The 12,682-nt window shown below is 35.9% G+C and overlaps 1 protein-coding gene across 3 annotated transcripts in view; it reads left to right on the plus strand.

Annotated features, from left to right (window-relative positions):
- The window catches only part of IFT80 (intraflagellar transport 80), a 138,309-nt gene that overhangs the window by 78,929 nt on the left and 46,698 nt on the right, over window positions 1–12,682 (plus strand). For all 3 annotated transcript variants that reach the window (XM_055410678.2, XM_055410669.2, XM_055410695.2), the window contains 2 exons: window positions 8,992–9,110; window positions 11,834–11,908. In XM_055410678.2, coding sequence (XP_055266653.2) covers window positions 8,992–9,110; window positions 11,834–11,908 — 194 coding nt within the window. The remainder of the gene's footprint in view (window positions 1–8,991; window positions 9,111–11,833; window positions 11,909–12,682) is intronic.

Genomic DNA, 12,682 nt, shown 5'->3' on the forward strand with positions numbered 1-12,682 from the left:
TTTGAACTGTGGTGTTGGAGAAGACTCTTGAGAGTCCCTTATACTGCAAGGAGATCCAACCAGTCCATTCTAGAGGAGATCAATCCTGGGTGTTCATTGGAAGGACTGATGCTAAAGCTGAAACTGCAATACTTTGGCCACCTCATGTGACGAGTTGACTCACTGGAAAAGACTCTGATGCTGGGAAAGGTTGGGGGCGGGAGGAGAAGGGGACGACAGAGAATGAGATGGCTGGATGGCATCACCAACTCTGTGGACATGAGTTTGAGTGTACTCCGGGAGTTGGTGACGGATAGGGAGGCCTGGCGTTCTGTGATTCATGGGGTCGCGGAGAGTCGGACACGACTGAGCGACTGATCTGATCTGAAGCTTTTTAAGGGCATGGTACTATATTTCACTCATCTTTATCTCCCTATAGGGCCTAGCCCAGTGCCTCACATGTAATAAGAGCTTGACAAATATTTTAAAAGTTCGTTGATGAAAGGTAGGAGGAGTGGCCAAAGATGATGTGTTGATGGCAAACCATCTGGCAAAGTCAAGGGAGCTCTACCTTCTTCCTTTTCTTTCTGTTGTCCTTATCAGTTGCCTCTATCTTCAGTATTCAGAATTTAGATGATTGTAATTACTATAAAAATTTGAAAACATACCTTGTGATTTCTTGGCTGGATCTGTTCAAGTATTCTTTAGGCTAAGTATCCAGATTTTAAAATTTGGATAGAAGTGAAGTTGCTCAGTCGTGTCCGACCCTTAGCGACCCCATGGACTGCAGCCTACCAGGCTCCTCCATCCACAGGATTTTCTTGGCAAGAGTACTGGAGTGGCTTGCCATTGCCTTCTCCAGAGTAGGGTCATTAGTGATATTAATTAGGTACCTTATACATTTTCTTTATTCTATTTTCTTATTTAAAAAATTTTAAACTTATTATGGAGAATTTAAAACACACAAAAATAGAATAGTATAATGAATCTCTTTGTACTCATTTCCCAGCCCCAACAACCATCTGCCCATGGTCAAGCCTGCCCCATTCATGTCCATATCTACTTTTCCCCTGCCCCAGTTATTTTGAAGAAAATTTAGATATCATTTCGGCTGCAAAAATTTCAATACATAGAACTAAAAGATAAGGACTCTTTTTTTTAACATACCCACAATACCATTGTATCTTAAAAATACTAATTCCTTAATATTATCAAAGGAATATCCAAAAAATGTTCAAATTTTCAATTGTTTCCTCTATATCACATTTTTAAAGGTTTGTTTTTGTTTGAATTAGGATCCAAAATGGTTTACATGTTACAATTGGTTGATATATGTTTTAAGTATCTTTTAGTCTATAGATACCCCTTCCATCTTTATTTTTTCCTCTTGCAGTTTATCTGTTGAAGACACCAAATTAATTGTTTGTCTGTCTCCAGAGTCTGGACTTTTGCTGACAGTATCCCCATGGTTTGGTTTGATGTACTTCTCTGTCTTCTGTATTTCCTGTAAATGAGTAGTTAGATCTATTTGATAGTATAAATATATATTTTTGTTAGTTAGCCTGGGAACTAAGACATTATTTATAGTATTGTGTCTGTGATAAGGAATGCATTGTGAGTTCTAGTCAGCTGACTTGGGGACACAGTTTATTCATATAGGGCATGGGGGCTAGCTAATATAATATCGCCTTAATTTCAGAAATGCCCCAAGATGAGAATATATTTAAAAAGAGAAATTTTTCTTTCATAGAAAAAGGAATCATCTTAGAATTAGAGGATTTTTACATCAGATAAGGTGAACAGGGAGGTTTTTAAACAGCTTATCTAAACCAAATTGTCTTTATACTTAAAATAATGTTTACAAATAATCTTTCAAAGCTTTAGAACCAGAACACTATTTTTACTTTGGAAAGGGATCTTACTCCCAATGACTATAAGACATTTATATCGTGTTTTTGCTAAGCTGGGCCTATCCATAGTTTTTTTTTTTTTTTAACAACAGTTTCATTTACTCATTTGGTAACCTACTTCCAATGCCTTGAGCTGGCAATGGGTGATACAGTTTTGAATGAGACAGATTTGGTTCCTGTTCTCAAGGGATCTTCTGGATTAATATGTTGAAAATTTTTTTTCATAAATTTATCTCAGATTGATTAAATGAAGGTAAAGAATAAAGAAACAAAAGAAATTTATTGGTCCATGTGAAGTCAAGAAATAGACTGATGAGGTGGTATTGGATCCAGAGGCTTAAATAAGGTCAACTGGACTTCCATCACTTTCTCTTCCTGTACTCTCCTTTTTTCTGTATTGGCTTCATTTGCACAAAGGCTGTCTCTCCTTTATGGTCTTGGTAGCTCTGGGCTTACATTCTACCAACTTCAAGCCCAACAGAAAGAGTGCTTTTCCCTCTAGCCCCTAGTAATTTCAGCATAAGTCTCAGCACTGGATTTCATGTGCCAAGTCTGGGTTAAGTATATTTAGCTGGGAGTTGGAGGGAATGGAATCAAAACCACTTAGTCATTTATAATAATGGGTATGGTTTCCCAAAGGAAAACCAAGGCATAGTTACCAGAAAAGATAGCATTTGATTCTGGGCAGATAGAAACCAACAGCTATCCACTATAGTCTATCCTTTAGCTGCTTAGCAACTGTAACTGTACTAGTTATTGATGACTGCCTAATAAATAAACTTAGTGGTTTAAAACAGCAGTATTTATTATCTCTTAGTTTCTTTGGGTCAGGAATCCAGGCACGGCTTAGTAAATCTTCTGACACAAGAGTTTCTCACAAGGCTGCAATTAAGTTGTTGGCCAGGGTTTCACGGAGAGTTGGACACGACTGAGCGACTGAACTGAACTGAACTGAAGCATCCTCAACTGGAGAGGACTTGCTTCCAAGCTCACCAGTATAGTTGTTGGCAGGCTTCCATTTTTCAAGGGCTGTTGAACTGAGAGCCTCAGTTTCTTGTTGGTAATTGTCTGGAGGCCTCCCTGAGTTCCTTACATGTAGCCTTTCCACTGGGCAGCTCACAACCTAGCAGCTTTGTGAGAGCAATTGTGAAAGGCACAGAGTGTGAGTGAAACATAAGTCACAGTTCTTTATAACTTCAACTTAGAAGTGTCATCTCATCATTTTAGCCTTTTTTCTGATCATTAGAAGTGAGCTATGAGGTCTAATTCACACACAAGTGGAAAGACTTACATAAGGATGTGAATACCAGTAGGTGGAAATCACTAACCCCTTTACAGTCTCCTCACAACACATATTAATGCTTACCCTGATTCATGTATACGTATAATTCAGAAGTGCTCTACTTAACTAATGCAGATATTCCATTTGATTTGAAAACAAACCCATCCCCTCTCTAAAAGAGGATAACCTAGACTCATCCAAGTCATTCCAGCTCTAACTCTTTGGTCTGGAAAACTAAATAAATATGAGTTTTAATTATGCTCCTCCTCCTCCCCATCTTCGCAATTTATAACGATGAAGGGAATACAGGGCAGCTGGAATGAAAACAATTTGGAGAATGGGTGAAGGAAAAACAGCACACTGTGATTACAAGGTCCATAACAAAAGCCCAGCTGGCCAGGAATATCCTGAGAATTCTTTGTTTTAGCACTGAAGTTAGTTACTTGGTTAATTTGGCAACTCTTGCTTGCCTTTTGGGGAAGATCTCCTACTTGGAAGGATTTCCTTTCTGGAGTCTGTACATTTTAACAGCCCACTTAATGTTGTTAAGATGGAGCCATAGATTCCAATAGGGACAATAGCCACAACTTTTTGTTTGCCTGGTTTAGAGTTTCACAGTTTACTTAGAAGCTTTGTTGACTGTTGATTTGTGTTTCATTAACTCAGAAACCAGAGATCATGTTGAGCCCTAATTGTTAACTCTAGACCTTGACCTGACAGTTGCTACCTGGTAATAGGTTTCATTGCCCTAAGACATTACCTGTCTCCCTGGACCTCGGCTTTTATGTGACACAATAACCAAGAGTGAGAAGGTTTCCTAATTTGTGCCTTGTCTCCAGGCTGAATTCTAGCAATATTTCTTTCCAAAAGGAAAGTTGACGTCTTTGCTGGGAGGAAGGGCCTAGAAGGGAAGAGGGTACAGGTGGAAGAGATGAGACATTCCTTAGGTCTCAAGTTTCCCGTTTGCTCTTTCCTGCCACTGTCACTTTAGCATGGGGCACAGATTTGGCATTTACACAATTTGAACGTTGCCATAGTTCAAAATTATTTAATTCTTAGTCACTCTATCTCCTGTAAAGATAAAAGTTAATGAGAGAGTGTTTTTGATGATTAAATGAGATCATGTATGTAAAACAAAAATAAATGGTATCTATTGCTATGGCTGTATCTATATTTAGGATTAAATGTGTATTTGGAAATGTGGAAACAGAATTTTCAGGCTTAGGTCAGTCTGAGGGTCAAATATTGTGCTCAGGTGAAAGTATTAGGTGATACAAGTATGAACAGGTTAATTCTGAAACTGCCCTGAATTGAACAGAGCAAATGTGAGTGCATTTTAAAATTCATCACAGGACATTTCTGACGTAGGATTCACCATAACTTTGAAATTATAATAGCAATTATCAGTGTGTCTTTTGTTTGTTATTATGGCCAGGATGTTTTATTGCTGTTCTAGTGTTCCAGATTCACAAAAAAAAATTCGCCCACGTGAAGCTTTAGGCCAACATGAATTTTAAGAATTCTGTCTGTAATTTGAATAATGACAGAAGCTCATACAATCAGATTTTTAAAATATTGATTAATTGTCCTAAACCTGTGTTAACAGCCAGTTTATTTCACTGGGTATCATGTTGCTATAAAGAAATCTCCATATAACTTCCTTTCAGTTCAGTTCAGTCACTCAGTCGTGTCTGACTCTCCGCGACCTCATGAATCACAGCACGCCAGGCCTCCCTGTCCATCACCAAATCCCGGAGTTCACTCAAACTCATGTCCATCAAGTCGGTGATGCCATCCAGCCATCTCATTCTCTGTCGTCCCCTTCTCCTCCTGCCCGCAATCCTTCCCAGCATCAGACTCTTTTCCAGTAAGTCAGCTCGTCGCATGAGGTGGCCAAAGTATTGGAGTTTCAGCTTTAGCATCAGTCCTTCCAATGAACACCCAGGATTGATCTCCTTTAGAATAGACTGGTTGGATCTCCTTGCAGTCCACGGGACTCTCAAGAGTCTTCTCCAGCACCACAGTTCAAAAGCATCAATTCTTCGGCTCTCAGCTTTCTTCACAGTCCAACTCTCACATCCATACATGACCACTGGAAAAACCATAGCTTATTTCGTTCCATTAGCTTTCAAATGTTTCTAGGAAAGGATGGCATTTTGGACCTTTTAAAAAAGTCTCTGGGAGCTCAGACTTCTGGTAAAAATGGTGTCATCAGTTCATACTTGGAAGGATAAAGCATATATTTGGCTCCAAGGAGATCAATAATTTATGAAATATATTTTTTAAAGAGATTTATCTGGACTCAAAAACAGGATAAACATCTCTGTGGGTCAGAAGTGGAATAAAAAATGCAGAGTATGGAGTGAAGTCTCCAACCTGCTTGACTCCTGGTCCAGAAGCAGGGAGGCAGAAGCAGAGCTGAGAGGGGCTCCTGGAGACTAATGGAGCAGAAAGGACTCGAAGAGAGACCAGGGGCCTGATCCAGGTCTCTGAAATCAAAGCCTGGGGCCTAGGGGTAGCTCTCTTCTCCCCGTCCTGAAAGAAAAACCTAGAACACCCTAGGCTTTAAAGAGAGACCCACAGGGTCACCACCTTCAGTCATGGCCCTCTTGGTTCTAGGGGGCCCATCACTTAGACCTAGAGTTGTGCAGTACACAAACTGCAGCACCTACCTGTGGTCTTGCAGACAGAGCTCAGCCTTTTCACTGAAAGTACACTTTACATTTTTGTTCTAAGTAAAAACTGACTGACTCCTGAGGCCAGTGTTTCTCCTTCAGCCTTCGTAAGTAGAAGCATTTTTCTTCTTTATGCCAAGAATTACTGGGTCTGGGGGTCATATAGGTGTCTCCTAACCCCTCATTGCTGAACCCAGACCACAGTAACTTCTTTTTTAAAGGATTCCAGCTCCTTTGAAACACCTGCCATCAGACTACTACTCCCTTTTCAGTCATTTTCCACATTCATCAAAGAGTGAAGCAAATGTTATCAGTGTCTTTTTCTTTCTTTTTATTAAGACTTTTAAAAAGTCTCAAAGATAAAGACTATTTTTATTTTAATATAATCATAATAAATATTTCACATTTCTCTAGTTGTCTAAGTCTGCCCCATTTCTTATAGCTGTTTTCTAATACATACATTTATGGTTGGTTGGTTTGTATTAGGAAACAAAGTCCCACATTACATTTAGTTCATTTTTCTCTCCAGTCTTTTAAAATCTGGAACAATTCCTCTTTATTTATTTGTTTGTTTGTTTAAGAATTCAAGTCATTTGTTCTTTTGGATTTCCCACATTCTTCTGTTTACATCCATATGGTATGATTACATGTAACGTTTTTATTTAGCTCCTGTATTTCCTGATTAGATTTAGAGCCTTGATAAATATATAAAGAATACTTTGTACATGATGCTGTGTACTTCCTGTTGCCTCGAGACACGTGTGTCTTCTTAACCGTCTCTTAACTATGATGAGATTGATCAGTGTGTTTAGGTGTTATAAGTCTGATTCACCTGTCATATACTTTCCCATTAGGTTTTTACTTTAATATTCTTAGCAGTCAAGGATGGTACTTGTTTAGAACCGTGTCTCATCAGGAGTTGCATCTTGTGATTCTATCATTCCTTCTACATTTGTGAGCTAAAATCCTATAATAGACTTTGCCTAATCAACTATTTGTTACCCTGAAGTAAGACAAATTCTGAATTATTTTCCTTTATTTATCAGTTTTCAAATAATGAGTTCTTTTCCTGGCATGCCCAATGAGTTTCTTTGTTGTTGTTGTTGATGATGTTATTATAAACTTGCAGATTTAAAAATTTTGGTATATTTCAATCCATTGCAGTCATTATTCTCTTTAATGCTCGAATGGTTCCATCTTTGCCCAGTTGACTCCTGTGTTCATTTGGGATGATTTCAATAGCTTGCTTGCATTTCTGATAAGATGTTCTAGGTTTCTTATACATTTCCTGTTCCAAACTTGGAATCAGCCATTTTTTAAAGAAGCCTTTGTTCCTTTTGGAGGGGAATGCTACTTAGAGACCATGATCCAAGTTCTAGCTGTGCTCATTGCTATTGGGTTGATCATTACTCCTAGATAAAATGTACTTTTTGACCAATAAAAATATATCATGAGTATGTACTGAGGTTTCAAGTTCAAATTCAAGATTATGGCATTTTACTCCTGATTTGTTTTCTTAGAAGTTCTTTTCTCTTACAAGAAAATTTTGCTACCTAAAGACATTAATATAATCTAGAATATATCCTAAAGTATAATTTAAAATAATAATCTCAATATCATTGCTGAATATTGTTTTACATTTTTTGTTTTTTTAATATGAATAAATCTATATATCTTCATAGCCTTCACTTTAGAAGATAAAAAAGTATCATACTAAACATACCTTTTTGTATCTTGCACTTTTTATTTTACAATATATTGTGGAGATCACTTCATAGATAGTACTCAGTCCTAGCTATGTGTTATTCTACTCTGTGAATGTAGTTTATTCAGCCTATCCCTTATTGATACACATTTGGGTTGCTTCCAGTCTTTTGCTATTACTAGTAGTGATGTATGTAATAAGCCTATTTGTATGTTATTTCATAATTTTGCCTGTTTAATTTGATATAGAATTCTAGAAGTAAGATTGCTAGGTCAAGGATTATTTGTGTATATAATTCTGCTATCTCTTGGCATGGTGATGACTGATAGGGATAGGAGTTAGGGAATAGGTGATAAAAATATATGCCTTATAGATATAAGTACTTTGAGGAAGTACTTGTAAGAAGTTTGACTTTATCTTCCTATTTTTTCTTTCCATAGCCTTTTATTCTTCATTAATACTATAATTTTCATATCAATTTAGAAAGAGGATAATATTTTGACGGAAGTTAAGAGAAGTATTAACTTCTAGGTATAATTAATCTCTCTCAATTTTTTACCTCTATTTAATATCTTCTGGTATTAACCAGAGAGTTCATAAATTTGTCTTGCCCAATGTATTATTTAATTAATTGCAGGTTATCAGTTTCAAAATTTTTGGCTGGTATTGCTAAACTTTAAAATCCTTGTAAACTTTATTCAGTTAACAAACTTCTATAACAATTTTGACTATCATGGGCACATCTCTGTTTGTTAGTTGCTGCTTAGTTTTCTTATGTGTTATCTCTGTGTTTTTACATATGGAAACATTTTCCACCCCTCTGTACAGCTTGGCTTCTTCACTAGGCAGTCAGTTTCTTTACTAACACCTCCTACTCCACTTTTGATTTTTGAAGTTATTATATCTCTTTTTTAGAACTTAAATTTTAAAGTAAGACCTAGCCCTAGAAAGAGACATTCTTATATTTTGAGTAGAAATCATGTGATCTCTTTCCAGCTCCTATAAGCCTTACTCCTTTGACTGTGTACTTCACACTGCACCACTGCTACATCATACAGGTTGGCTTTCAGGTTAGAAATCTCTATAGATCGTTTTCTACTGATTTCTAACTTTCCTGTATCTGTACTTTTGTTGGTCAATTTTTGTACCCGAATATGTCATCTTATGCCTGGTTCCTATTGAATTCTTCTTTCTATGGTTAGATAATCAAGTGAAAGTGAAGTTGCTCAGTCGTGTCCGACTCTTTGCGACCCCGTGGACTGTAGCCTAACAGGCTCCTCCATCCATGGGATTTTCCAGGCAAGAGTACTGGAGTGGGTTGCCATTCCTTTTAATTTTTTTTTTCTTTTTTGGTGTGTTTCAGAATCTTGCTAACTTATATAATTAAAAGTTTGATGTATTTTAATGTTGTTCATTGGTATTTCATTTTTCCTTGTTTAGGTTCGTAACGTTCTTAACGATGCAATGGATTTACTGGAATTCCGTGATAGAGTCATTAAAGCCTCTTTGAACTATGCACACTTAGTTGTTTCAACATCTCTTCAGTGTTATGTGTTCTCGTAAGCATCTTGCATTTCTTTAAAATCTAGAGTTTTGTCTATGAAAAAATATTTATTTTCCAGCTGTCATATTAACATGGTTTGGCTTAAACTTAACTTTCTCAAAAATGTCACCTATCTTGAACTTAGTTACTGAGAAGTGATAAAAAGTGAGCTATGAGCAGAGAAAATAGATATAATAATTGTGCATCAAAAGTTAATAATCACTTTTGTAATACAAAAATACCTTCTCTGGGATAATGCTTGCTCTTATTTTACTCATAGGAGCATCTGATAAATGGTGTGAAAAGGAACCACCTAACCACTGGCAGAGCGGATAGCTTACAGCCTGACAGCAGGCTGAAAGATGTTCAGTAAGGACACAAGGAGGTGTTTAGACTTAATATCATAGCCCAGGGTAATCATAAATGTTCATTTTGATAATCCAGAGTTGTCCAGAAATGATGAAAGAAAATATATTCAGTATACTTTGTGTTGGGCTTCCCCGGTGGGAAATTGCAAGATTACTGAAATTTAAGACATAATGTTTGAATCTGAAGGATTGATATCATTATTACTTGTATTAGAGAGGTTGCTTTTAAAATATTTACCAAAGGTTTAGAAGCTGTTATTTAATTTTTTCTCACTCTAGCTTTCTCACACCAGTTAATATGTATCAAAAATATTAAATTGTTTTTCTTTTCTGATTTAACATTGCTTCCCCTCTCTTGTTGGCAAGACGTTCACTAAGGTTAAAGTGGAATTCCAGTGCGCAGTAGTGCTGAGAGCCATCATACCAAAATATATTTAATTATTATAAAAATACCTGGTATTTTAGATAATAACAACTATTCTTTACTGAGCACTGTTATACTATCTTTTATGTTCATGATCTGATTTACTCTATGTGTTGAATATTATTATTATTCCCATTTTACAAAATGAAGGAGCTGAAGGATGCAGAGGTAATTAAATATTAATAATACCCTGGGTCAAACTACTTCTTTACTAAAGGAAGAGCTGAGATTTGAATCCAAGTTCCTAATAACTGTTGTTCCTTTTTTAGTAATAAAAATATAATTTTAAAAATAAACCTGCAAACAATATACTGGTTTATATGGAAAGAAGTTCCAAAGAAAATCACATATGAGCATTCAATGTTAAATTTTCACTTGATTTCTCAAGTTGTATAGAAAATTCCCTTCTTCTGATCAACATTTAGTTTAAGGAGTTTATATCTCCATGACATGTGTATATATCTTAGTTGTCAAGAATCTCAGATATTTTGTAAGGGGACTTGGAAAAAAAACCCCTCATACTCACTGTTCTTTTTAGCTCTCTTGACAAAGAATGAAGGTTAATTTTAATGACTGCATAAATGAAGCATGTGTGATATTTTTTCTAAAGTACAGAAGTTCATAGCTTTATCATACCTGTGAACCCCAGACTTGCTAATTATTAGTAACAGTTTATTCATTATTTGCATAAATATGCATGCATTTACTTACTGAAATGGGTATCAGACTCTGCGTTAGCCATGATTAATTTCCATCAATGTGCCTGTTTACTGCAACCTTTCCCTTCCCCCATCTTCTGGATCTGCATATGAGATTTAAAGAATTAGTTCTATGAAAGTAATTGAGAGAAATTTAGAATATATAGGAATAATAAAGCATTTTAAGCTATTGAGCAACTTTGATTATTTGAGGATGGGTTTTTCAGTTTGTAAATGTCCTTTCTGCCCATCCCTATCTTTGAATCATACTACATCATGAAACTCATAGGAGTTATTTGTTCATTCGTTTTATCCATTTGTTCAGTAAGCATAGTCATAGCTTACAGGTATATAGAATTTTACAGAATGTTTCACAGAAATCCTCATTTGCTCAACACTTACACTGGGAGACCAATAGGAAAAGTGCTCATGTTATTGTTATTATAGTTTTTGTTCAGTATCTGCTACACAATAGGTGGTTAACTAGACACTTTAGGTAAGACATCATTATCACCATTTTACAAATAATGAAACTGTTGTTTAGGAGGTTAAGCTTATTAAGATCATCAGGCTGACAGGTGGTGAAACCAGATTTCTAATCCTGATCTGTCTAGCCAAAACCCCATCCTGTCAAGAGGGAGGGGACTTATGTATACTTATGACTGATTCATGTTGATGTATGGCAGAAACCAATACATTATAAAGCAATTATCTCTCAACTAAAAATAAATAAATTAAAAAAAAGAATATTCATAGCATCACAATTCATAAGAATCAAAATCTGAAATCAACCAAATGTTCATCAGCATTAGAATAGATAAACAAACTGTGCCATATCCATCCAATAAAATATTACATAATAAGGATAAAAAAAACCCATCCTCTTTTCACTATGCTATGCTGCTACTGTTTTTCAAAAGAGAAACATTAGATGACATACTCAAATCACAGAGCTAATAAATGACAGAACATGAACTTATGATTCCTCAGTTTACATGTTGTGGTTCCTAGAATAAACATTTATTGAGTACTTACTATATGCTTGGTTGCTGGGGACACAGACTCCACTTTCTAGTCAGGTATACAGATGTGTAAGTTGAATAATTTCAGAACAACGTACCAAGTGTTATAATAGAATCATATGCAGAGTTACTGTGAGACTAAAGATGCTTTATTTAAAATGAATACCCATCTACTTATTAAAAAGTATTTTAAGTGTAAATAAATATCCATTTTATTTGTCTTTCAGTACGAAGAACTGGAATACACCACTTATATTTGATCTCAAGGAAGGAACTGTTAGTTTAATTCTGCAAGCAGAAAGGTAATTTATTTATCATGTTTCACTACTGAATTTGGGATTAAAATATTTTAAATTGCAGTAAAGTACTCTTTAAAGCATGCCATTTACAGGATGGTATGTTCTGAAATCACTGGTATACCATAATCAATCTGTTTCTTCTATTTATTTAAGTAAGAGAATAAGCTCTAAATCAGTAGTTCTAAAACTTTTTGGTCTCAGAATTTCTTTACCTCCTTAAAGTTATTGAGGTCTATATGTGGGTTATACATGTTGGCCTTTACTATGCTAGAAATCCTTCAAGCAAGGCTTCAACACTACGTGAACTGAGAACTTCCAGATGTATAAGCTAGATTTAGACAAGGCAGAGGAGCTAGAGATCAAATTGCCAACATCCATTGGATCATGGAAATAGCAAGAGAATTCCAGAAAAACATTTACTTCTGCTTCATTGACTATGCTAAAGCCTTTGACTGTGTGGATTCCAACAAACTGTGGAAAATTCTTAAAGAGATGGGAATACTGGACCATTGTAACTTGTTTCCTAAGAAACTTGTATGTGGGACAAGAAGCAACAGTTAGAACCAGACATGGAACAACAGACTGGTTCAAAATTGGGAAAGGAGTCCGTCAAGCCCATATATTGTCAACTTGCTTATTTAACTTATAGTCAGAGTATTTCAAACAAAATGCCAGGCTGGATGAATCACAAACTGGAATCAAGATTGCCAGGAGAAATATCAACAGCCTCATATATGCAGATGATACCACTTTAATGGCAGAAACCAAAGAGGAACT

This window comes from Moschus berezovskii, chromosome 1 (genome assembly GCF_049115385.1).
Source record: "Moschus berezovskii isolate FMDL1 chromosome 1, NW_MosBer_1.0, whole genome shotgun sequence".
In the NCBI taxonomy this organism is placed as follows: Eukaryota; Metazoa; Chordata; class Mammalia; order Artiodactyla; family Moschidae; genus Moschus; species Moschus berezovskii.